This window comes from Aedes albopictus, chromosome 3 (assembly GCF_035046485.1).
Source record: "Aedes albopictus strain Foshan chromosome 3, AalbF5, whole genome shotgun sequence".
NCBI lineage: Eukaryota > Metazoa > Arthropoda > Insecta > Diptera > Culicidae > Aedes > Aedes albopictus.
The window spans coordinates 301560947-301587420 of NC_085138.1; the positions used below are offsets into that span (position 1 = coordinate 301560947).

General features: G+C 45.3%; 2 protein-coding genes across 4 annotated transcripts in view; one reads left to right on the top strand and one right to left on the bottom strand.

The window, feature by feature from the left end:
• The window catches only part of LOC109418606 (nyctalopin-like), a 473642-nt gene that overhangs the window by 347977 nt on the left and 99191 nt on the right, over positions 1-26474 (bottom strand). The gene's annotated exons all lie outside the window — the stretch shown is intronic.
• Positions 10558-26474, top strand: part of LOC134290787 (uncharacterized) — a 41705-nt gene continuing 25788 nt past the window's right edge. Inside the window, exons 1-3 of the mRNA XM_062857988.1 lie at positions 10558-11637; positions 11758-12393; positions 12778-12940. Coding sequence (XP_062713972.1) covers positions 10558-11637; positions 11758-12393; positions 12778-12940 — 1879 coding nt within the window. The remainder of the gene's footprint in view (positions 11638-11757; positions 12394-12777; positions 12941-26474) is intronic.

Genomic DNA, 26474 nt, shown 5'->3' on the forward strand with positions numbered 1-26474 from the left:
TGTTGGTGATGCGTTTTCCTTTACAATTGCTCTTGAAATTTCTCCAGAAATTCATCCAGAGATTTTCTCCAGGAATTCATTTTCAAATTACCTCTGAAGATTCCAGAAATTCCTCTTAGTATTCCTACCGGAAATTGTATTCAGATTAGTTTAGGAATGCCTACTGGAATTGCTCCAGCACTATTATACCACCAGACATTTTTGGTAGAAATCCTCTAGTTTTCTGGATGTGTCATGCAGTATCTGCAAGACTGGAAGTCTATCGAGAGCAATTATTGAAGATATTCCAGCTGAAAATGCTTGAGAAATCTCAGCACGAGTACCTGTAAAAATCTAGGAGCAATACCGGAAGTGATCTTGGATGTATTCCAAGATAAATTTCTATAGGAATCCTTGAATAAATCTTAGAAAGAAACACAGCGCAACATTTTTTTGTCTCAAGATCAAACTTATGTGTCTCCGAAGGATTTTGGGTCGCTGAATCCAAATCCGGGCTTAGATTTGCTCCAACACGTCACAATTTTGAGCTATACCTCAATTTATAGGGCAAAATATGCGATTTTGGGCTTTTTTGACTGCAAGCCATTAAGCATGGAGATATTTTTTTTAAGCAATCAAAAGGTTAATTTGTCAATTAACATCTTAATTAACGACTCATGCAAAATATTTCGTTTTACCTAATCAAATTTGATAGATTTAAGCATTTTATGTTAGTATGAAAACTTGCATGCAACTTTTGGAGGGTGACTTGTATGGGAAATATCGTACCTAACATAAATCGCTTAAAACTATCAAATTCGATTTGGTAAAACGAAATATTTTGCATGAGCCGTTAATTTAGATGTTAATTGACCAATTAACCTTTTGATTGATTAAATAAAATATTTCCATGCTTAATAACTTGCAGTCAAAAAAGCCCAAAATCGCACATTTTGCCCTATAAATTGAGGTATAGCTCAAAATTGTGACGTGTTGGAGCAAATCTGAGCCCGGATTCGGATTCAGCGGCCCAAAATCTGTCAGTGACACATAAGTTTGCTCTTGAGACTGACCAAAAGTTAATTTTTGTTACGCTGTGTTATTTTTCCGGTTTTTTTAAGTACTCTTCCTGGAAATCTTTTTGGAATTGCCCTGGAAAAAGTTGGAAATTCCAAGAAGAAGAAGAATCATCTTTGCAGAACACACGAAAACCATTTGAAACTAACACATTATCGAATAGCATCAATAAAAACTGGTTGTTTTTCCGATATGTACACTAAGTCTAGGGTACAACTTTTTTTTAGCAAACATCGGATCACTTAGCGGTCTTCAACAAAGATGTTCCGCATAGAATTCCCTATAATAATACTATAAATAAGGGTTATTGAACGCTTCCAGTACCATCTAGTGGCAGAAAACTGAAACTATGAAATTCCTGCACATATTTGTACCAGTTTTACCATATAAACTTCAGATTAGTCGAGCGATACCTAAGACCTTATCAATTCAGCTCAAATTTGTACTGTAGCTTATGGGAGTCTAAAACAGCAAATTGAGGTGGTCAGACTTAGGATATTTTAGTTTTAAATTTTCTCATAAATGTTTGAGCAGCCCTTGTAGAATACCATTGCACAAATTAGAATTTCAGACTTCTTCCAGTTTTTTCTCCGCTATCTTCCATTCCAGCGATGTAGTTTTTTGTAGGTAACAAGCCTATGGAATCCCCCAACTACACTGAAAAAATCAGCCTTCTTGACAGCTGAGAAAATGCAGATAGTATGCAGCTGCCCCATATATTTATACTCAAGTTGTTTGCATTTTCGTCTTCTAGAAACCTCTTTTTCAAATTTATGGGATATTTTTTGAACGGCACACATAACGATGATACCATTGGAGCTCCTCGTACAAAAAATATTCTAGTTTTACCTAAAATAACACAATTGTTGACCAAAATATAGAGAACAACACTACAACGGACTTGCAGCGGTTGATTTAGTGCAAAAATATCGCACGCACCCTGTAATTCCCATTTTAAACATACTTTTCCAATGAAAACTAACTGTTCAACAAATCATACTTATTGGAAATTTTACAAGGAATCCAAATAGTTGAGGCTTTACGGTCAAATTTACGAGTTATAGTGAAAAATCTGACCAAAAAGGCGTCAAAACGTTGTAACGTCACGGTAGAGTGTGTCAAATAGCAGTTAGAGAATAAAGTAGTGAAGGTTTGAAAGTGTTCCAGTGAATTGTCCTCCCGTTCTCTACTGCCGTGTCATACAGTCCAGTGTCTTTGCCTTAATTTCTTGTGTTCATTTCCGAACATCTCTGTGTTCTCTCGCGGAGGTACAATTTAACATTGGAAGATACTGTTGATATTCTGTAGTATTAGATGTAGTGATTCACATATGGTAAAAATAAAGGGAATCTATACTTTTATTTTACACGCTAGACATATGGAACCACATAAATTTTCCCGCGTTGCAAAACCTGTAACAGCGTGAAGGTAACAAGGTCTCTCAAAACTGTTCCAAGGAAAATTTGATGATATAAGCGTCATGTCTTGACTTCACACCTTGACAATAATGCGAGTTATTTGCACGCGGAAAACAACGGTTTGCTCCAGAAACTAATACTACATTTAACATTTAACTTTTAACTTTTAATACTACATTGGTCGAATTGCGATTCCTTCTGCTGTAGTGATCTCCAAGTGTAACGATAAGGGAGGCTGTTTTGGGTAAAGATGCTACGTACACTCCCGATCAGAAGTTTGGGGTCACCCCCTCTAAAACATGTCATAAAATTGGATGACAGATGACAAAGATATCTACAAATCTATTTTCCATGTTTTACGATAGTGACCCCAAACTTTTGGCCGATGACATCAATGGTTAATTTACTTAATAACTTTTTTTTCTGGATTTTTTAGCTAAGTTCTGTAAAAGGCAGTTGAAAGCTTATAGAAAATAGGTTATATTACCGCTCTCATCTTAAAATTTGGTCGACCCAATTTCTAGCGACACTGTCGTAAGTTTTTATTCATTTTTTTAGAAAATTTGGCAACTTTGGGTTAAGTTTACACACAATTTTTTTTGAAAAAGTTTCTTTTAAATCATGTTCAAAGTTTCTTTGACTTATTATCTTTTGAATGAAACCTAGGGTTGACCCCAAACTTTTGATCGGGAGAATAAGGCGGCGAAAACATTGGATCGTAGGACGTTCGTTAGCTGGTGGACATTGAACTTTTCAATCGTCATTCTGAATTCCACCTACCGACATACCTGAGCATTTAGGTATCCTGATGGTCTTGACCGTCGTGGCTTGCACAGCGGTGGCACTAGCGTTCGAGGTGAAGTATACGCCCTTGATCCTCAACCTGCACATTCTTCAGCAGATGAACCACCGATCGATTACTCGCCTCTGATTTTCGCCCATCACGATGGAAACTGTTCCCAGGTCGCGTTGTTAACGCTGCTCTGGTTGATTTTTTTTAACTGTATTAACGAGATTTTTAGCCCTTGGCTAGTTCATCTCGGGATCCACGCCTTACTTCCCTTCCGAAGGAAGAACTCACATTTTTATTGTGAGTTTGTCGGGAGTGGGATTCGATCCCAGGTCTTCGGCGTGATAGGCTCTGGTTGATGGTATGATTACCTCTAAACGTTCGCATCATAGATCCTGTCCTACACACTTTCTATAGTGCTACGACGCCTAGCCCGTGATCTTCCAATAAATCGGCATGTACATCTGGTGCTCCCGATGAAGTTGAGTGATCGGCAGTTCAACGTAGCGCGTTCGTTTCAGTTCATATATGACATATATGTTTCCGTTGCTGATTTGCTGTTCCACTTTTGAAGTAAAAGTTCTTCACGTAATTCAGTACTCGGGCATTTATCAGCAGCCACTAACATGGGGAGATAAACGCTGTCATGGGTCGCATGCCAGTAACGAACTTTTGTTCCCAACTTTGCCCGCAAACGATCTCGTCGTCCAATTGCTATGTCAAAAGCAAATATTGTTCTACACATATTCCACATCCTGCTTGTTTCTAGTTAGCTTTAATGCCGATCGAATGTAACAGTAATATAAAATAAACTCACCTCTCATAAACCTGTCTCCATTCTAGGGAACGTCTTCATCCCTCGTTATCTTGCATCTTCGAGAAGCATTACTCGCACCTCATGTCATTTTAGCAGCAGCACGAACAGAGGGAAACCTCTGACCCATGGAATGAGTGAAACTATATCATTGCAAATTGGTAGGTGAATAAGAGACGCTTAAACCCTACGGTAGCTGAATATTGCATGGTACGGTACAGTGGTAGTGAGCAGCGATGGGGTGGGATTTCCCTCAACGTTTACCACTACCAGACACGAACAAGCATAGCAACAACCCCGGCTCTGAAGGGATTTTCCACCATTCAAAATGAAAAGAAAATGTTCTCGTTCGTTTCAGGTTGCGGTGGGTGGTGGCGGAAAGAGGTGGGGAAGTGCTTATGTTGTTTGGTTTCGGTATGGAACAACATGCTCTCAGGCAGTCTAACGAAACTGCAAGATGCTGAACATACCGATTTGCATAATAATTAGTATGTATCCCTCGATGGGCGAAAGGACCAAAATGAATTGCTCGGCACTTGTTTCTGGCCAGTGCGCGTGGAGTATGACGGTCTGTATGGGGAATCGTTTCGTACGGAGTCGTCGAGTGATCAGTTTACAAGGAAGCAAATGGAACCAAAAGGGAAAACCTTTTCTCCGCCTTCAATTAGATTTAACGGTTCACCTGTGACGGGATCCGCACCTTTTATAACCGAAAGGCATGACTTGAGTGATAAAAATGCTCAATTCGCGCTGCTCAACCACCACCACCGTTCGTCCGTAATTCAGTACTTGGTAGGTAGTGTCTCCGAGCCATAGCTCCCACAGTGCACTGTCGTGGTGATGGGCTGGGCACTCGAGTTAATTGATTACTGCCACATAATGTTTCGCTTTTGGTCCCCCAATGGCGACCAACAAGCAGCAGAAGTTGGTCATTGGCCGGTTCCATTACCGGGAGATAGGACCTTTTTTTCTGAAGTGCGTCCCTCGTCATTTGTCACTACATTGTCCGTATGGTTGAGAATGAGTACAAAACAGAGCCAGATGAAGCAAACTGGGCATGGCAAAGGCATGCGTTGGGTTTTGGTAAACTTTCTAGCAACTTTTGTCTTTGTTGCAAAGCAGAAGTGCGTGTGAAAGTTAAAAACATGAATAAGCCTTGGGGTATTCGTGACGTTTGAGTGACAAATGAGCAAACGGAGATATTAAATTAAAGCTAATGGGGTTCCCTATAATGTGCATATGCCTGATTCAAGACCAATATATTAAAAATAACATTGTGTGTAATCCTTACTTTAATCTCAAATTCGAGTTCAATTTCTCACAGAAACTGTCCACGATTTTCCAAACAGCTTTAAGCCAAAGTTAAACGACATCATCTTGACACTTTTCCATTAACACAACCCTCGTCAATTCACTCAACTAGAATCTGACCCACTTCCGCTTGCTTACAGCGTACACACACACACAACACAACACCCTCAGCCGGTATCGATCCCCTGGATCCGCCGCATCACCTACCGCACGCACTCTCACTTGGCACTTATTCCGCATCGATTGCTTTCCCAATCATCTTCATCTGGTCTGGAGGAATGTCATCACCACAAACGATGGAACTTCCCGCTTATCTTCATCTTCGTCGCGATGATGAACGAATTTGCAACCAACAACGAACGGCTATGAGGACTCTACTGCCAAGCGAAGTTGTCTTCTTGTAAAGGAACCTCTATCATCGATCTACCGATTCTAAGAAAAGTCGACGCGTTCAGTCTACTGACTAACTTAGTCGGAATTCAGAAGTTTGTCCACCGAAGATACATGTTTGAATTTCTGAGCTTTACGCACGCTGCATCATTTCCGATTGAGTCGCAATGATGCTATCACTTTGGAGTTATACCAAACGAATTGATAGAGAATTGCTAAATGCCAATTTACACCCAATTTACAGCGCCCAAGCCCGAAAGTAACCGCACGCTTTCTGGGATGCTAGTTCAGAGGCTATAAAGGTTATCCATAAGGGTACAGGTACCAGTTATTGATATGGTTGTTATAAATGTCTGATATCAATTGAAAGTTTGTAGTTTCAAGAACTACAAATGATTTAGAATTAAAAACCCAACTAATAATCGCTTATTTAACAAGAATCATGACGAATTAACTCAGCATGAAGCTGAATAACATCTGGATAATTTTCAGGCACAACCTTTGTTCAGGGTATGCTCACACAAATTTGGAAAAAAAAATTAAAGCACACTGCTGTGTAGTAGGCCTGTCCAAATTTAAAAAATGTTCTTGGATTCTCAAGTCCACCCCCATATTTTGATAGGCATCCAAAAAGAAATAACTGATAAAAAATTTAGCCAAGTCAATTGAAATTAGGAGGTATATAGCCTTTCCAGTACACTTGGTATACGAGGAAGACAAAACCTTTAGAAATTCTAGGAGATCCTTCAGAATAATGAATCTCTGGATTATCCAAAGAAAACGTAGGGAAATTCTTGAAGGCACTTCATCAGATCTTCCTTGAGGAACTTCTCGCTAAATCCTTGGTGGAATTCTTAGAACACGTGTTGATATTGATGGTTCAATCGCCGCGAGTTAATGTGTAAGTGACTAATCAATTGTTCATGCCGAAAACAGCCGAAGAATCACATCCACACAGAAAAAAATATTGAGGAATGTTCCAAAAAAGTCCTGGAGAAATCCTTTTATGAAATTCAAAAGGAGCTTTCTAAAAGTACTCTTGAATAAATCTGTAATACCTGGAGAAAAGCATAGATAATCATCTGCAAGGATTCCTAGAAAATATCTTGAGATATTTCTAAAGGAATTTCATTAGAAATTCCTTGAAAATATGTTTCAATAAATTTCTACAGCCCGTGGCGTAGTTGGTCACACGTTCGCTTCATATGCGGATGGTCATGGGTTTGATTCCCAGCCCCGGCACTTGCAATTTTTCGTCAGTTGCTCTTCCCCCGAGAGCGGCTGGCACTGGCCCTCTTCTGAGCCACGTGGCTCAAACGGACCCGGATACCTGGACATCGGCGAACTGCTACTCATAATGGACCCTCAATCGGACTGGAAAGGAACAACGGCCATCCATCATTCTACCATGTATTGAGTAGAAAAGTGAAAGCAGCAGAAAGGCAATCAGTTCGATAAAGTAGAATAGAATCTAGGCGCTGTACAAAAATGTAAGTGCAGCTCTCAATTAGAATTGCTCACGTAGTGCCCCAGTGGACAATAGAGCTGTAAATTAGGTTAAGTGATTAAGAATAAAAAAAAGGCTAAAAATCGAGTACAGAAGAATAGATGATATCCTACTTTGGAATATCCGCAACGAACCAAGACAAAATGCTGCACTTTGGCTAGCAGTACATTACAGGCCAAACATTTCAATAGGTCCTATTTGCATTTGAGAGGCTCTCTTTGTTTACTTTTTCTTTCAATTATTGCAAAGTAATGGTACACTTTTCAACTATTTTTGCACTACAAATCAAAAGACCACTCTTTGGCGAGCGTTCGTTCGAGACAGTCGCAACTATTCGTTCGTCCGGTTTGTCTCCAGTTCGGTGGCTATTTTCGTGCTAGTGTTTCCGAGTGATTAAGTTTATTAAGTTATTATCCCTAGTGGGACGCGTGCGGTTGGCTAGGCCAAAATTTTTGCCGCAAAAGTTCGTTTAGTTTGAGTAAAGTTCACGTTTTCATTATATCACGTGGCGCATTGACCGGTTATCGAGCACAGCAGTGCAGCACCCCCCGCATACCGCGCCGCCCGCGCGGCCGTGATCGGCTTCTTCCAGTGAGTACCCAAGCTCATCGTCGTCGACAGCAGCAGCCCACCGAGAGAAGAGCAGAGAGCGTTCAACCGCCGCACACCGCTCGCCTCCTCCCAGTGCGGGTGATCCCATCGCTTGGACCTGTCGTCGTCGGGCCTGTGGCAAAACAGAGCACAAAGCTAAGTATTCAAAGTTACCCCTCGTTGTTCCCCCCTCTCGACTGACTCTTTGATTAGATTTAATTTGGTATATAAGCAGTTTTTTTTTTCTTTTTTTTCCTCACTTTCCCTGTACAGTTAATTTTGTCCCTTGTTTTTTTTTGATTATTTCGTCCCCGTGATAAGTGTTAGTATAAGATTTTTGAGTGCCCCGTGGTGGTAGTTAGCTGCCACAATGGGCGATGATGATGATGGCGGGGGTACATCGTACCGCATCAACGAAGCTTTGTTATTGGCATCGGATTGCTCGAGCCAACAAGGCGATTTAAATGCTAACCTCTTTGCCCCCCTTCACCCTGGTGCTTCTCCAATGGACACCAACAGTAAATCTGTTTCGACGTCTCCCCGCCTCAAGGCTTACCCTCCCGACTTTAGCGGGCCATATGTTGTTTTCTTCCGACCCAAAGGCAAACGTTTGAACACCGTTCAAATCAGCAAGGATCTGACTAAGCGGTATTCTTCCGTTGTCTCCATTGACATGGTCGGTACAGCTAAGCTTCGGGTGACAGTAGGCGACCGAAAACACGCTAATGAGATTGTGACCTGCGAGTTGTTTACTCTTGAGTATTTTGTCTACCTTCCGAGCGCGTCGATTGAGATTTCGGGGAAGGTCGCCGACGCATCTTTGACCTGCGAAACGATCATGCAAGGCTGTGGTCGTTTCCATAACCCTTCTCTACCTCCTGTCCAGATACTGGATTGCCGGCAACTGCATTCGGTATCCCAGGAGGGCGAGAAGAAGGTTTACACACCATCTGAAGAATTTTCTGTGACCTTCTCCGGATCTGCATTACCAGATCTGCTGGTGATTGGCAAACTTCGGCTACCTGTGAGGCTGTATGTACCGAAGGTAATGAATTGCATCAATTGCAAGCAGCTGGGCCACACCGCCCAGTACTGCAGCAATAAACCTCGCTGTGCAACATGCGGGGAGAGACATGTGGACGGTGCGTGTAAAACGCCGTCCAAGTGTGTTTATTGTGGTAGCGACCGTCCACACGATCTCAATGTTTGCCCGAAGTACATACAGCGAAAACAACATCAAAAACGATCGTTGCAGCAGCGTTCAAGGCGAAGCTACGCCGAAATGCTGAGAAAAGCTGCTCCGGTCATTGAATCACGCAACATCTACTCGTCTTTGTCTCTCGATGATCAGGGCTCTGACTCTGAGGTCGGGGACGGGGTTCCCTTTGTTTTTAAGGGTGAAACGAGGAAACGGGTGAGGCTCCAGAGACCCACCAAAAAACCTCGGAATCTGCCTAGCAGTGACCCCCAACCTACCGTGACAAATTCTAAGAGTGTTAAAAAAGGTAACAAACGTTCACCTCCTGGATTCAAAATCCAAGATGAACGAGACTTTCCTTCGCTCCCGGGAACATCAAAAATCCCAGATTGTTCGCGCACAACGCGAACGGTGTGCAGCGTTTCAACCCTGGTCTGTACGGTTGCCTTTTTAACTCTGCTGTTAGCCCTGTTTCCATAGTTCCATTCCCGCTTTTCCCATTCATGTACCACAAACACAAAACTAACCTCGAGTCGCCGCGAGTATTTCGGCCACCAACACTAACAACACCCATATCCAATCCAACCTCCAATTCTCCACACACGCACTACTACCAACAAATCCGACATGAGCTCTCCACCAACATGCCAGCCGACCGACGCGCCAAGTGTCATACGCTGATTGGTTGGCGCCCTTTTCACGCTTCTGCCAGTAGCTAACGAATAGCGAAAACCAAGAACAAGAATAAGATTATTTCCATTATAAATACGAGACCCATTGATTGATTCCGTCATTCAGTTTCTAGCCGTTGTATGGCACGCGCAATAAACCGTCTAGTTCGAAAAACAAAGCAAACAGCGTTTTCCTTACCGAGAAGCAGCCGAACCAGTAGTCCTTCTCAGGATTGAGTTATTCAAATTCCAGTCTGAGCATCGACACCCCTGGCATTCCGAAAAGGAATTGGCCGCTCCAGCAGGGATCCTCCAACCGAGAGGATTGCCCTCATCATCGACTGTCCGTGATCGGACATTTTGGTCCCATCGAACCGGATCCGAAGCGATCCGCTCCCAGCGCGTTGCAACCGCAACAGAGGATTGGCAATCAACCGAATTGCCACCGTTCCCGTCCGTCGATGCTCAGCAGAGTTGTTCAGAGTAATTTTCCTGGCTGCTTCGAGGAGGAAAATTGCTTTTTGTTGAGTGCGAAAGTAAGTCGCGAGTGAAAACCGTCCGAAAGTGCGAACCGCAAGAAGCGCACAGACCGAGCCGCAAGCAAAAACTTTCCGTAAGTGTGTTGCCGGCGTCGTCGCGAAAAAGTGAAAACCGTTAGCCGCCGCCGCGGCAGAGTCGTGAGTGCGAAGAAGAAGATTGTTGGACGTGTCCGAACACGTTCGATCCTGTTGCTGTTGTGCAGTGTCAGGCACCGTCGTCGTGTTCGATGCCGATTGAACACACACCAACGAAGACCGACCAGAAGAAGAGGATGGCGGAGCTCAAATCGCTTGTTCACTTACGCGGACAGGTGAAGGCGAAAGTGACGCGCATCCGCAAAGCCGTCGAAGAAGCATCCGGAGCTGGAGCAGTGCAATTGGATCCGGCCCAGTTGAAGCTGTACCAGCGGAATTTGGAAACCCACTACAAGGAGTATTGCGATTTGCACCGACAGATCGTAACGTTGACGCCCACCGAGAAGCTGGCCGAGCAGGATGAAACCTACATCTTTTTCGAAGCCCAGCACAACGAAACCTGTTTGTTGGTCGAAACGCTGATCCAGTCCATGACCGACACCCCTGATATGAGACTGGCACGGCGTAACCAACAAGAAGAACCACCCCGCATTATCGTCCAGCAGCAACCGCTGAAGGCACCCATCCCCACCTTCGATGGGAAACCAGAGAACTGGCCGCGCTTCAAGACCATGTTTCTCGACGTGATGAAGACCTCCACAGATTCCGATGCCATCAAGCTCTACCACCTGGATCGAGCCTTGATCGGCGGTGCAGCAGGAATCATCGATGACTGTACCATGCAGTCCAACAACTACGCCCATGCATGGAAGCTGCTCGAGGAGCGATTCGAAGACAAGCGCCTCATCGTAGATACCCACATCATGGGTATGCTACAGCTGAAGAAGATGACCCGACCCAGTGCGAAGGAGCTCCGTGAGCTGATCGACGATGTAACCCGGCACATCGACGGTCTAACCCTGATGAAGGAGCAGATGCTTGGAATGTCTGAGCGCTTCGTCGTGAACCTGGTTGCGACAGCGTTGGACAGCCGAACCCGAATGAAGTGGGAAGCAACCGTGCCCCACAAACAACTACCAACCTACAAGGACACGATGGATTTCCTGAAGAAACGCTGCTCTATCCTTGAGCGGTGTGACGAAGCGACTACGAAGCCTACTCCGAAGCCGTATCCAGCGAAGAGTTCCAGCCAACTGAAGACGTATGCTATCACCGAGAAAGCAGAACCGACCTGCCGAGTGTGTGGCAACGGAAGCCACCCGATCTACAAATGCGACGCCCTACGCCAGATGTCCGTTCCAGAACGAGAAGCCAAGGTAAGAGAGCTCAAGTCTTGTTTTAATTGTTTGCGAACGGGTCATAGGAGTAGTGCGTGTAAATCCTCATTCAACTGTTGGAAATGTGAAGGTCGTCACCATACCCTTCTCCACCCTGAGTCTGATGTGTCCCCACCCAAATCCAGATCCGATGAATCGGATTCCGAAATCGAACCCCAACAACTACAGTCCACTTCTGCCGTCTATTCCGCCAAGAAAGTCTATCCCATGTGCAACAGCCTCTTGATGACAGCGATGGTCCAAGTGTTTGATGCTGATGGGAAGCTGCAGCCTTGTCGAGTATTCCTTGACAGTGGTTCTCAAGCACACATTGTGTCACGCAAACTTGTTCAATCTCTGAAACTTCCCCGGCTCGCAACGAAGATCGATATCGTTGGAGCAAACAATCAAAAGTCGTCCTTGTCTGAAGTGGTGAAGCTTCAGATCAAATCACGTTATTCAAATTACACTGAGCAGTTAGAGTGTCTTGTCGCCAATCAAGTCACTGGACAAATTCCGTCAGTTCCCATCGACATCAAGACTTGGAACATCCCGCCTGGATTTACCCTTGCCGATCCCAACTTCCATAATCCCGGTGAAATAGATCTCCTAATTGGCATTCAGCATTTCTTCAAGCTGATGATGCCAGGTCAAATCAAACTGTCCGACGATTTACCGATCCTCCAGGAAACCCGTCTTCGTTGGGTAGTCGCTGGAGCAGTTAACCCAGCTCGCTCGAAGCAGAACCGATACACAGTTGGTGTACAGACAATGACTATTACAGACACAGTCCACTCCCCACGTACAGAATGCAAGGCCACAGTCGTTCCAACCCCTGATTCGTCCGAAATTCCATTTGTTCTAACAAAATCACGTTCCCGAAAAAACTATCCTGCATACCCGTTAATTTCCCAAAACCTGGAAGATACCCAATACATGAAACAGATCCGACAATCATCAAATCCTGTCCAAGTGAATGATCCACCAGAACAGTCTTATCATTGTAGTTACAGTCCACAAACAACTGAAAATCCGCTATACGATCTTTTGGTAGAGTCCCGTCAATCTCTGCTGAAGTCTCGTTTGTCGTCTGCTAATCAAGCCCGTAAATCTAACCCGTCCACGTTCTCGGTAAACCAGAATCAAGTCATCTCGAACAAGCCCACTCCAGCGGATCAAATTGCCTCTAACTTTGTTTCCGTCAACTCCGCCATGCTGTCTAACCCGCCGGAGCCACCTTCTTCGCTGGCGGGAGAATGTTCGCGCACAACGCGAACGGTGTGCAGCGTTTCAACCCTGGTCTGTACGGTTGCCTTTTTAACTCTGCTGTTAGCCCTGTTTCCATAGTTCCATTCCCGCTTTTCCCATTCATGTACCACAAACACAAAACTAACCTCGAGTCGCCGCGAGTATTTCGGCCACCAACACTAACAACACCCATATCCAATCCAACCTCCAATTCTCCACACACGCACTACTACCAACAAATCCGACATGAGCTCTCCACCGACATGCCAGCCGACCGACGCGCCAAGTGTCATACGCTGATTGGTTGGCGCCCTTTTCACGCTTCTGCCAGTAGCTAACGAAAAGCGAAAACCAAGAACAAGAATAAGATTATTTCCATTATAAATACGAGACCCATTGATTGATTCCGTCATTCAGTTTCTAGCCGTTGTATGGCACGCGCAATAAACCGTCTAGTTCGAAAAACAAAGCAAACAGCGTTTTCCTTACCGAGAAGCAGCCGAACCAGTAGTCCTTCTCAGGATTGAGTTATTCAAATTCCAGTCTGAGCATCGACACCCCTGGCATTCCGAAAATGAATTGGCCGCTCCAGCAGGGATCCTCCAACCGAGAGGATTGCCCTCATCATCGACTGTCCGTGATCGGACACAGATGTCCCAATTTTTTCGACTTCTCAGCCAGAGGGACAGCATTCGGAGAACCAGGAACAACCTCTTGGTGCTCCGATGTTTACGCTTTCTGGCATCGTAGACATCGTCGTTAACTTCTTTAATGCTTCTGACTCAGTGAAGAGCATTGTCAAAGCACTTCTTCCTTGTGTGTCTCCTCTTTTGAAGCAGTTGGCTTCTAAAATGCCCCTCCTTGCGACATTCGTATCTTTCGATGGCTAATTTAACCACCGAGGTCGAAGATATGATTTCTGTGCTACACTGGAACTGTCGTAGTATCGTACCAAAATTAGACTCTTTCAAATTTTTAATTAACAATTTACAATGCGATGTTTTTGCGCTATCCGAAACATGGCTGACACCCGATGTAACCTTACCTTTTTCCGATTTCAACATTATCCGTCTTGATCGGTCCGACTCGTACGGAGGGGTGCTTTTAGGGATCAAAAAGCAGCACTCATTTTACAGAGTCGATTTTCAACCGATGACAGGCATCGAAGCCGTCGCATGTGAGGTGACAATCCGAGGTAAAACCCTCAGTGTTGCCTCCATATATCTTCCACCGAGAACTGCGATATCTCGCAGGGATCTCGCCCACATCTGCTCGGTTATGCCTGAGCCACGGCTGCTCATGGGAGATTTCAACTCCCATGGTACAGGCTGGGGGAACTGTACGATGACAGCCATTCAACTTTGATATATGACCTCTGCGACGACTTCAACATGACAATTTTGAACACCGGAGAAGTTACGCGAGTGGCACCTCCAGCTAAAGATGGCAGTCCTAGAGACAGCCGATTAGACCTCTCAATCTGTTCGAGCTCACTATCGCTGGAGTGTACATGGAAGGTTATACAGTATCCCCATGGTAGTGATCACCTTCCGATCGTTGTTTCTATTTCCAATAGTTCACGTCAACCTCCATATATCGGCATTTCCTACGACCTCACGAAACACATTGACTGGGGAAAGTACGCGGAAGCAATTATCGACGGTGAGCAATCGGTAGAAATTCTTCCACCGCGGGAAGAGTATCAGTTTCTATCAGAACTGATCATCAGTAGCGCGCTGCAGGCACAACGTCGGCCAGTTCTAGGTCCTTCGGCTCGCAGGAAACCCCCCAATCCGTGGTGGGATAGCGAGTGTACAGAAATCTATCGCGAGAAATCCGCTGCGTTCAAAGAGTTTCGGAAACGCGGGTCAGTTGAAAACTTTAAGCGGTACGTTTCCCTTGAAAGCAAGTTCAAGAACTTGATCAAGGCGAAGAAAAGCGGTTACTGGCGTCGGTTCGTCGAGGGTTTATCGCGCGAGACATCATTGAGAACTCTTTGGAACGTCCGGAGAAGAATGCGTAACGCGTCGTCCGTAAACGAGGATCGAGAAAGCTCTCCTCGGTGGATTCTCAAGTTCGCAAAAAAAGTTTGTCCAGATTCCGTACCCGTGAATAATTCCGGATGTTTCCGAGGATAGGGACGACATGGATAGGCCGTTTTCGATGGTTGAATTCTCACTTGCTCTTCTTTCATGTAACAATTCCGCTCCAGGAATGGATCGAATTAAGTTCAACTTGCTTAAAAACCTCCCCGACGTCGCTAAGAGGCGCTTGTTGAACTTGTTCAATCAGTTCCTGGATAACAACATCATTCCGGATGATTGGAGGCAAGTGAGAGTGATAGCTATTCAAAAACCCGGGAAACCCGCGTCGGATCATAATTCGTACCGTCCAATCGCGATGTTGTCTTGTCTACGGAAGTTGTTAGAGAAGATGATTCTCTTTCGACTGGACAAATGGGTTGAATCGAATGGCATGTTGTCTGATACACAATTTGGTTTCCGCAGAGGCAAAGGAACGAACGACTGTCTTGCGTTGCTTACTTAAGAAATTCAGCTTCCCTTTGCTCAAAAGCAGCAAATGGGCTCAGTGTTTTTGGATATTAAGGGAGCTTTTGATTCAGTTTGTGTCGATGTTCTCTCCGACAAACTACGCGGAAGTGGCCTTTCACCAATTTTGAACAACTTTTTGTATAATTTGCTGTTTGAGAAGCAGATGAGTTTTACTCATGGCGACTTGACAGTTTCACGAATTAGCTACATGGGTCTCCCCCAGGGTTCATGTCTAAGCCCCCTTCTTTACAATTTTTATGTTAGAGACATAGATGATTGTCTCATGGAAAATTGCACGTTAAGACAGCTTGCGGATGACTGTGTTGTTTCTATAACGGGATCAATAGCAGTCGATCTGCAAGGACCACTACAGGATACTTTGGACAATTTGTCTGCTTGGGCTCTCAAGCTGGGTATCGAATTCTCTCCGGAGAAAACTGAGATGGTTGTCTTTTCTAAAAAACACAAACCGGCAAAGTTTCCGCTCCATCTGATGGGTAAGACAATCACTCATAGCATGTCTTCTCAATATCTCGGCGTCTGGTTCGACTCCAAATGCACCTGGGGGAAGCACATTGTGTATCTGATACAGAAATGCCAAAAGCGAATCAACTTTATGCGAACTATTACCGGAACATGGTGGGGAGCACATCCGGAAGATCTGATCAAGCTGTACCAAACAACCATTCTGTCGGTTTTAGAATACGGTAGCTTCTGTTTTCAATCCGCGGCGAAAACACACTTGCTGAAGCTTCAACGGGTTCAGTACCGTTGTCTTCGGATCGCGTTAGGTTGCATGAACTCAACTCACACTATGAGTTTAGAGGTACTCGCTGGTGTACAGCCTCTGACAGACCGCTTTGCGGAGTTATCGTTCCGGTTCCTCATCCGATGCGAGGTTGTGAATCCATTGGTCATAGAAAATTTCGAAAAGCTGCTCGAACAGAACCCTCAAACTCGTTTTATGAGTGTGTACTACTGGTACATGACGCTGGAGTTAAGCCCATCTCCGGTTAACACCAATCGTGACAACTTCTCAAACTTCGACAGCTCCTCTGTGGATTTTGATCTCTCTATGAAGGATGAGATCACCGGTATACCGGAATCTTTTCGTTCCATAGGTATTCCACAAATTTTTGCAAGTAAGTTCGGGCATGTTAGCGGGGACAGACAGTTCTTCACAGACGGTTCGAAAACCGATGATTCGAGTGGTTTCGGTGTCTACAACGAATTTCATAGCGCCACCTACATGCTTCAAAAGCCATGTTCGGTATACATTGCTGAGCTAGCGGCTATATACTACACCTTAGAGTACATTCGCACTCTTCCACCTGAGCACTACTTCATTTTTACCGACAGTCTAAGCTCTCTGGAGGCTGTTCGGTCAATGAAACCGATGAAGCACTCAGCGTACTTCCTGAATGGAATACGCCAAGTCTTGAGTGCTTTGTCCAAACGCTCATACATCATCACCATAGCTTGGGTCCCTTCACATTGCTCAATTCCGGGCAATGAGAAAGCGGACTCTCTGGCTAAGGTGGGCGCTAGCGGAGGTGATATTTACGAGCGTCAAATCGCCTTCGACGAATTTTTTGCATTGGCCCGTCAGGAGACCTTGATCAGCTGGCAACACAAATGGAGAGATGGGGAGATGGGTAGATGGTTGCACTCCATCATCCCACAGGTGTCGAAGAAGCCATGGTTCAAAGGGTTGGATTTCCTTGTTTTCGTTGTCCGCCGTTTGGTTTTGTTGTTCGCCCCTGTCTGTCGTCACCCCCCCTCCGTTTGTCCTCTTCTTGTCGTTTTCTACCGATAAAGTCCTTTCTTTTTGGTTCCGTTACAGATATGGACAATTTGTCCCATCAATGTTTTAGTATAAGTTAGCAAATAATTTAGTTTTAAACCCATAAATCCCTCCTTCCCAATTTTATTTTTTTTTTCTCAATCCTTAACCTCGAAACAGCCGCGAGTACTTCGGCTTCCCAAACTAACATAGCTTAAGGCAGTAATAAATTGTAAAATGTAAAATCATTGTAAAAAAAAAACAAAAGATTTCGGCTCAGTTATGCTAATGTGGCGCCCGAGCCTTCCAAATAAACGAATAAGTAAAAAAAAAATCAAAAGACGATTGTTTTGACCATTGTTCAATGCTAGGAGACAATCATAATACAAATAAGCTGAGGTATTAACGAAAGAGAGGGAAACCAAAGAAAGCCTCTCTTCTGCAGATAGGACCTTTAGTCATGTTTGGCCTGACAACATGAGCTGGGTAATAACTCCTGCAAATAGGGTATGTGTGCCATCAGTAATCTCACGCTCCCATATTCATCCTATTCGAGAACAAGCGATTACGGCACCGATTGATTCCGTTCTTTTTGTTTTCATGGATGCTCAATTCTAACAAAAAATACAAAAATAAGATACAAAACAAACAGCGCTTCAATCCTTTGTTTTTCGTAGGATGGAAATGGGAGCCACATGTTTAATAAGGGGACCAATGCCCTACTGATAGTTTGTGTATATTTCAGAAAAGTATAAGAGAAATAAGGTGGTCAAACAGAAACATGTTCAAGGTTCAACAAGTATGTTGGTACATTCATAAACATATGTTAGATGCATTGTAACGTTTTAATTGTAAACTATGGTGAGAAATACGAATAAATAAATACATGTTTTACACAAAAAAAAAAAAAAATAAAAAAAAAACAAAAAAAAATATGCTTGATCGATACGAGGAAGGTTTGAGAGGATCGTCCTTAACAGATTCTTGAAGTACGCTGAGGGTGTAGTGTAGATGGTCTCTCGGGTAACTAGTTCGGTTTCCGGAAAGGAAGGGCAACCGTAGACGCTATCTTGTTGGTTACTAAAACTCACGAGATAGCTCTTCAGCTACTATGCAGTAGTAAACTACGACGTAAGGATTACGATCAATAGCGTTATTGCGCATGTACTCCTAAGTCTTGAGATAACCGGGTCAAGATGCAGGGACTGAGCTCGAGCAAGACCTGCATGAAATTGGAGTATCCGAGCGAAGTGTGCTGATGATGATCTTTTATGGTGTGCAGGACCACGAGTTCACTGCATTTTGCAAAGTTAGTGTTCGCAAAAAGGCATCAAGCACAGTATGCAAGATAGGTGAACTAGGTGGAACGTTATCTGGTGAGCATTATCATAAATGTATTGTATGTAGGTACAATGTTGTGTTTTTTTATGCAAGAATAAAAATCAAACTATAGTGATAAGTCAAAGAGACCCTTCTTATAACCTCTTTCCTTCCGTTTCCTCTGTGGAAAATTCGATCTCAAGAGAACCACTTCACAGCAATCACCATTAGTAGTGATCCACTCGGCTTGTACACGTGCGTCCATCCCACAAGCATCAAACATCAAGAGCCAACGTTGTTGCTACTGCTGCTACTACTGCATACCTCCTTCGGATGCGCTCGGCATGTCAATGCTGCTGAGCTCTGTGTTATAGCAAGGGATTTGAATTAATTTGTTTTTCTTAGTTTACACAGCTGCCGTACCATGGAATGGAATGGAACGATGCCATGCCGTTCGTAGGTATATCTCACGCGATGTGCTGCTATCCCTTGAGTGTTGCCTTTGTCGGCGGACGACGGACGAGTTCTTATCGTGATGTTATAAATGATTTCTAGTTTCGACTTGACTAGTGGACGGATGTCTCTGCTGGTTTGTTCAGATCTGTCAGCCCGCACTCACTCGTTCTGAGGCTAACCATGACATATGGCTAATTCGAACATATCACCAGACCTTTTCTATAATTTGCCTCCGCCAGTTGACGAGATGGGACTCTCTGTTTTGGTTGTACTTAATTGCTTTGGCAATCGATGTAGAGTCCGGAATTTGCATATTCTTAAGAGAAAGAGCAAAATACCGTCCGACGCCAATTCGACATGTTCAATTAAGTTTTTGATCCCTGGAACGTGTCTCGGGTTGAACCTCAACATATTCCTGTTGTACCCACTTCATATCACACATACACACACGCAACCGTAAGACCGAGTCGAAACAAAGGATCATATATGGCATAACATAGTTCGAAATGCTTGTGGCTAGCCTTTTGGAGCTATGCAACCCCATTCAATTATAGAGAGGTCTTTCGTTTTCGTCGCATCGAGTGCCGGAATGGCCTGGCCAACTCAAATTAACTAGGACTTTTGTTGGGGTATTATAAGGGAAGTCAGCCATCTTGAGTTGACTTATGTTTAGCTTCTTAGAGGATCAAGTTCGTCTTCGTTTTTATGAGCTCTTTGATGAGTCTGTATCCGTTGTTCTGAATCTGTTGCAACACATGCTTATTTTACTTGGCTTAAGTTGGTTTTGTTATTGGTTACTGAGAAATTTTAAATTGTTAGATGAAAGTATTTTTCTTCTTCATCTTCTTGGCATAACGTACCAACTAGGACACCTTCGTTGCGGTATTTCTTTGCAGCTGCATATTTCTAAGCTATATTTTGTGTGGTTCTTGATTAGAAAGCAACTGCTCGTCATCGAGCTTGCGCGACTTGAAACTATTTCTACTTCCATATGCAAACGCAGCAGCTGCTGTTCTTGTAGCTTCACTTCAACCATACTTTGAACAAACCCAAAAACCATGTATGTGCTCATGTCAAAAATACTAGGAAGCAACCGTAACAAACACAAAAAAATCATGACACCGATCCATTACTCCAAACTCAAAAATTTAAATCCCAAATGACTACAACTCATTTGCATGAAATAACGTATCCAGCATGCAAAGGATGAAGTAGACAGCAAGACCACTCCTAACGCTTGAACGATGCTCCACAAGAGCAGTAGCTCGCATCAAAACATTCCCCTCCGGTAGTCCGGACGCCCCATAAGCGAACTCCAAAAAGCAGCAAGCGCCAAACCTAGCGCATACCTACTCAGTCTCGGAAAAAAAAATCTGGCTTTCGGAACAAGTACCAACCGACCGAAATTGAAGTGAAAGCTATGCGAACGATCTCCGTTCATAACATGCAAACGGCGACAACGACGACGCTCTCCCCCCATGAATTGGGTTTGTTCCGTTTTCCGAAATCGCATTCCTGGGAGCAGCAGAAATACCTCCGCACAAAAGAGCCAACCAGATCCAGAGTGCCGGGGAGGCACTAGGACTTCTCAATCTCAATTTTTCCCGACTTCCTCTAATTTTGGTTGCATGTAGGCGATCCTGGAAATATTCAAATCTGTCGCTTCGTAGTCGTATGACAATCGGGGAAAATCTGGCAGTCCCGGTCAAACCTGGGGCAGTGGCTTCCAATTGTTTTTTGTTTGTGTCGTCTATAGTATTTAAAAATAAAGAATTCCTTCAGGGATTCGTCCAGGAATTCCTTCAGGGATTACTCCAGAAATTCAATCAGGGATTCCTCCAGAAATTCCATCAGGGATTCCTCCAGGAATTCCTTCAGGGATTCCTCCATGAATTCCTCCAGCCCAAGGGATTCCCCAAGGAATTCTTTCAAGGATTCTTCCAGGAATTCCTTCAGGGATTCCTTCAAGAATTCCTTCCGGGATTCCTACAGGAATTCCTTCAGGGATTCCTTCAGGAATTCCTCCAGGGATTCCTTCAGGAATTCCTCCAGGGATTCCTTCAGGAATTCCTGCAGGGATTTCTTCAGGAATTCCTCCAGGGATTCCTTCAGGAATTCCTCCAGGGATTCCGTCAGGAATTCCTCCAGGGATTCCGTCAGGAATTCCTCCAGGGATTCCGTCAGGAATTCCTCCAGGGATTCCGTCAGGAATTCCTCCAGGGATTCCGTCAGGAATTCCTCCAGGGATTCCGTCAGGAATTCCTCCAGGGATTCCGTCAGGAATTCCTCCAGGGATTCCGTCAGGAATTCCTCCAGGGATTCCGTCAGGAATTCCTCCAGGGATTCCGTCAGGAATTCCTCCAGGGATTCCGTCAGGAATTCCACCAGGAATTCCGTCAGGAATTCCTCCAGGGATTCCGTCAGGAATTCCTCCAGGGATTCCGTCAGGAATTCCTCCAGGGATTCCGTCAGGAATTCCTCCAGGGATGCCGTCAGGAATTCCTCCAGGGATTCCGTCAGGAATTCCTCCAGGGATTCCGTCAGGAATTCCTCCAGGGATTCCGTCAGGAATTCCTCCAGGGATTCCGTCAGGAATTCCTCCAGGGATTCCGTCAGGAATTCCTCCAGGGATTCCGTCAGGAATTCCTCCAGGGATTCCGTCAGGAATTCCTCCAGGGATTCCGTCAGGAATTCCTCCAGGGATTCCTTCAGGAATTCCTCCAGGGATTCCGTCAGGAATTCCTCCAGGGATTCCGTCAGGAATTCCTCCAGGGATTCCGTCAGGAATCCCTCCAGGGATTCCGTCAGGAATTCCTCCAGGGATTCCGTCAGGAATTCCTCCAGGGATTCCGTCAGGAATTCCTCCAGGGATTCCGTCAGGAATTCCTCCAGGGATTCCGTCAGGAATTCCTCCAGGGATTCCGTCAGGAATTCCTCCAGGGATTCCGTCAGGAATTCCTCCAGGGATTCCGTCAGGAATTCCTCCAGGGATTCCGTCAGGAATTCCTCCAGGGATTCCGTCAGGAATTCCTCCAGGGATTCCGTCAGGAATTCCTCCAGGGATTCCGTCAGGAATTCCTCCAGGGATTCCGTCAGGAATTCCTCCAGGGATTCCGTCAGGAATTCCTCCAGGGATTCCGTCAGGAATTCCTCCAGGGATTCCGTCAGGAATTCCTCCAGGGATTCCTTCAGGAATTCCTCCAGGGATTCCTTCAGGGATTCCTCCAGGGATTCCTTCAGGGATTCCTCCAGGGATTCCTTCAGGGATTCCTCCAGGGATTCCTTCAGGGATTCCTCCAGGGATTCCTTCAAGGATTCCTCCAGGGATTCCTTCAGGGATTCCTCCAGGGATTCCTTCAGGGATTCCTCCAGGGATTCCTCCAGGGATTCCTCCAGGGATTCCTTCAGGGATTCCTCCAGGGATTTCTTCAGGAATTCCTCCAGGGATTCCTTCAGGAATTCCTCCAGGGATTCCTTCAGGAATTCCAGCAGGGATTCCTTCAGGAATTCCTCCAGGGATTCCTTCAAGCATTCGTCCAGAGATTCCTTCAGGGATTCTTCCAGGGATTTCTTCAGGAATTCCTCCTGGGATTCCGTCAGGAATTCCTCCAGGGATTCCTTCAGGAATTCCTCCAGGGATTCCTTCAGGAATTCCTCCAGGGATTCCATCAGGAATTCCTCCAGGGATTCCATCAGGAATTCCTCCAGGGATTCCATCAGGAATTCCTCCAGGGATTCCATCAGGAATTCCTCCAGGGATTCCTTCAGGAATTCCTCCAGGGATTCCTTCAGGAATTCCTCCACATGCTATGTCTGAACCAGCAGATTATAAAAATTGAATGTACATCGGGTTTCTTTCCATAAAACATCAGTATTCAAGCTATATTTTCATTTGCAGAAGGTTTTAAAATATTCTATCGGTGAAAATTTTTCCATACATTTTGTATGGGAGAGAAATTGACCGAAAATGAGGATTTCAAGCAAATTTGTATGAAAAACGGTCAAAAAGATGGAAAAATCAAAATTTCCCCGATAGAATATTTTGAAACCTTCTGCAAATGAAAATATAGCTTGAATACTGATGTTTTATGGAAAGAAACCCGATGTACATTCAATTTTTATAATCTGTTGGTTCAGACATAGCGTGCTCCAGGGATTCCTTCAGGAATTCCTCCAGGGATTCCTTCAGGAATTCCTCCAGGGATTCCTTCAGGAATTCCTCCAGGGATTCCTTCAGGAATTCCTCCAGGGATTCCTTCAGGAATTCCTCCAGGGATTCCTTCAGGAATTCCTCCAGGGGTTCATTCAAGAATTCCTCCAGGGATTCCTTCAAGAATTCCTCCAGGGATTCCTTCGAGAATTCCTCCAGGGATTCCTTCAAGAATTCCTCCAGGGATTCCTTCAAAAATTCCTCCAGGGATTCCTGCAGGAATTCCTCCAGGGAGTCCTTCAAGAATTCGTCCAGGGATTCCTTCAGGAATTCATCCAGAGATTCCTTCAGAAATTTGTCCAGGGATTCCTTCATGAATTCGTCCAGGGATTCCTGAAGTAATTCCTCCAGGGATTCCTTCAGGAATTCCTCCAGAGATTCCTTCAAGAATTCCTCCAGGGATTCCTTCAATAATTCCTCCAGGGATTCCTTCAAGAGTTCATCCAGGGGTTCCTTCAAGAGTTCATCCAGGGGTTCCTTCAAGAGTTCCTCCAGGGGTTCCTTCTGGAATTCCTCTAGGGATTCCTTCAAGAATTCAAGAATTCCTCCAGGGATTCCTCCAGGGATTCCTCCAGGGATTCCTCCAGGGATTCCTTCAGGGATTCCTCCAGGGATTCCTCCAAGGATTCCTCCAGGGATTCCTCCAGGGATTCCTCCTGGGATTGCTCCAGGGATTCCTCCAGGGATTCCTCCAGGGATTGCTCCAGGGATTCCTCCAGGGATTCCTCCAGGGATTCCTTTAGGGATTCCTCCAGGGATTCCTCCAGGGATTCCTCCAGGGATTCCTCCAGGGATTCCTCCAGGGATTCCTCCAGGGATTCCTCCAGGGATTCCTCCAGGGATTCCTCCAGGGATTCCTCCAGGGATTCCTCCAGGGATTCCTCCAGGGATTCCTCCAGGGATTCCTCCAGGGATTCCTCCAGGGATTCCTCCAGGGATTCCTCCAGGGATTCCTCCAGGGATTCCTCCAGGGATTCCTCCAGGGATTCCTCCAGGGATTCCACCAGGGATTCCTCCAGGGATTCCTCCAGGGATTCCTCCAGGGATTCCTCCAGGGATTCCTCCAGGGATTCCTCCAGGGATTCCTCCAGGGATTCCTCCAGGGATTCCTCCAGGGATTCCTCCAGGGATTCCTCCAGGGATTCCTCCAGGGATTCCTCCAGGGATTCCTCCAGGGATTCCTCCAGGGATTCCTCCAGGGATTCCTCCAGGGATTCCTCCAGGGATTCCTCCAGGGATTCCTCCAGGGATTCCTCCAGGGATTCCTCCAGGGATTCCTCCAGGGATTCCTCCAGGGATTCCTCCAGGGATTCCTCCAGGGATTCCTCCAGGGATTCCTCCAGGGATTCCTCCAGGGATTCCTCCAGGGATTCCTCCAGGGATTCCTCCAGGGATTCCTCCAGGGATTCCTCCAGGGATTCCTCCAGGGATTCCTCCAGGGATTCCTCCAGGGATTCCTCCAGGGATTCCTCCAGGGATTCCTCCAGGGATTCCTCCAGGGATTCCTCCAGGGATTCCTCCAGGAATTCCTCCAGGGATTCCTCCAGGGATTCCTCCAGGAATTCCTCCAGGGATTCCTCCAGGGATTCCTCCAGGGATTCCTCCAGGAATTCCTCCAGGGATTCCTCCAGGGATTCCTCCAGGGATTCCTCCAGGGATTCCTCCAGGGATTCCTCCAGGGATTCCTCCAGGGATTCCTCCAGGGATTCCTCCAGGGATTCCTCCAGGGATTCCTCCAGGGATTCCTCCAGGGATTCCTCCAGGGATTCCTCCAGGGATTCCTCCAGGGATTCCTCCAGGGATTCCTCCAGGGATTCCTTCAGGGATTCCTCCAGGGATTCCTCCAGGGATTCCTCCAGGGATTCCTCCAGGGATTCCTCCAGGGATTCCTCCAGGGATTCCTCCAGGGATTCCTCCAGGGATTCCTCCAGGGATTCCTCCAGGGATTCCTCCAGGGATTACTCCAGGGATTCCTCCAGGGATTCCTTCTGGAATTCCTCCAGGGATTCCTCCAGGGATTCCTCCAGGGATTCCTCCAGGGATTCCTTCAGGTATTCCTGTACAAATATTCCTGTGCTTGAAAACCACTGATCTACAATCATGAACGACAACACTTCAGGGAGGGTGCATATTTTCCCTCACATTTCTATTATTACCGCCCTCGAGCTCCCCGGTGTTGAAGGAAATGCGCACCCTTCCCCATACCGTCAACTTCTTACTGTTTGATGCTTTTTTCTCCTTCCAGTTATCACCCCCGGGGAACCGGTGGTGCTCTATCCCCTTTTCCAAACGGAGGAACTACCTACTGCCATTTGCCTCTCCATGCCATCCAAACAGCAGCAATCGAGAATCGACTGCCGCTCCATGCCTACGAAAGCACGAGGAAAAGTCACCCTTGATCCCTGGAGTGTAATATGAGAACATACACTTGAATATTAAAATTATTAAAAAAGCAGTGGCAAAAGTCAAGCCCGGTTGACCTAAGGAGAGCTTTCCTTCTGTGTCCCGTTTAGCCAAACCGAGGTCGAGTTCGCTGTTTGTCCGTTGTTTAACTGGGTCTTCGGTATGAAGGTGTGGGCACCCTAGATTGAAGTAACTTTGGTGGGACTTTGATCTCAACAACCTGAGTAAAGCTACATTGAACTGGTATCCCTTAGAAAAATATGATACGAAGTGCTTAACAACCCTTTCGGGCTATCATCTTCATCATACACGAAATGGTACAATCATTCGCCCAATAGGACAGATAGATGAAGTACTAGATTTGTAGTAATGAGCTGAATTTTAGTATGGTGAGAAGGTCAATTCTCCGTTTCTAATGGTACAAAAAGCATGGGTATTATGATTCCTTGCCTAATTTGATGCTGTATGAGCAAAACTTTGGGCAACAGTGTTGTTGTTTTCTCCATTTCTTGCATCATAAACAACATAAACCCACGCTTTTTGCACCATTTACTTGGAGAAACGGAGAATTGACCTTCTCACCATACTAAAATTCAGCTCATTACTACAAATCTAGTACTGCACCGAACGTGCCCCATTGTCAGTGTATAATACATTTTCATTAGGGTTATTCCAACACAGGATCTTGAATGCAGTCAAAGCTAACGAAGTAACTCTCTTTTACGGTACCTCAATGCTAGCCGAATGGTTCACTCGTATGAAAACATTCCATTCCTTGTTCTCAAGGTTTCCGGGAAAAATCTTCCACGACTCTTGTCGTCGACATCATCACCGCCCCCAAAGTTCCCCAGTCGCCCCCTTTAGT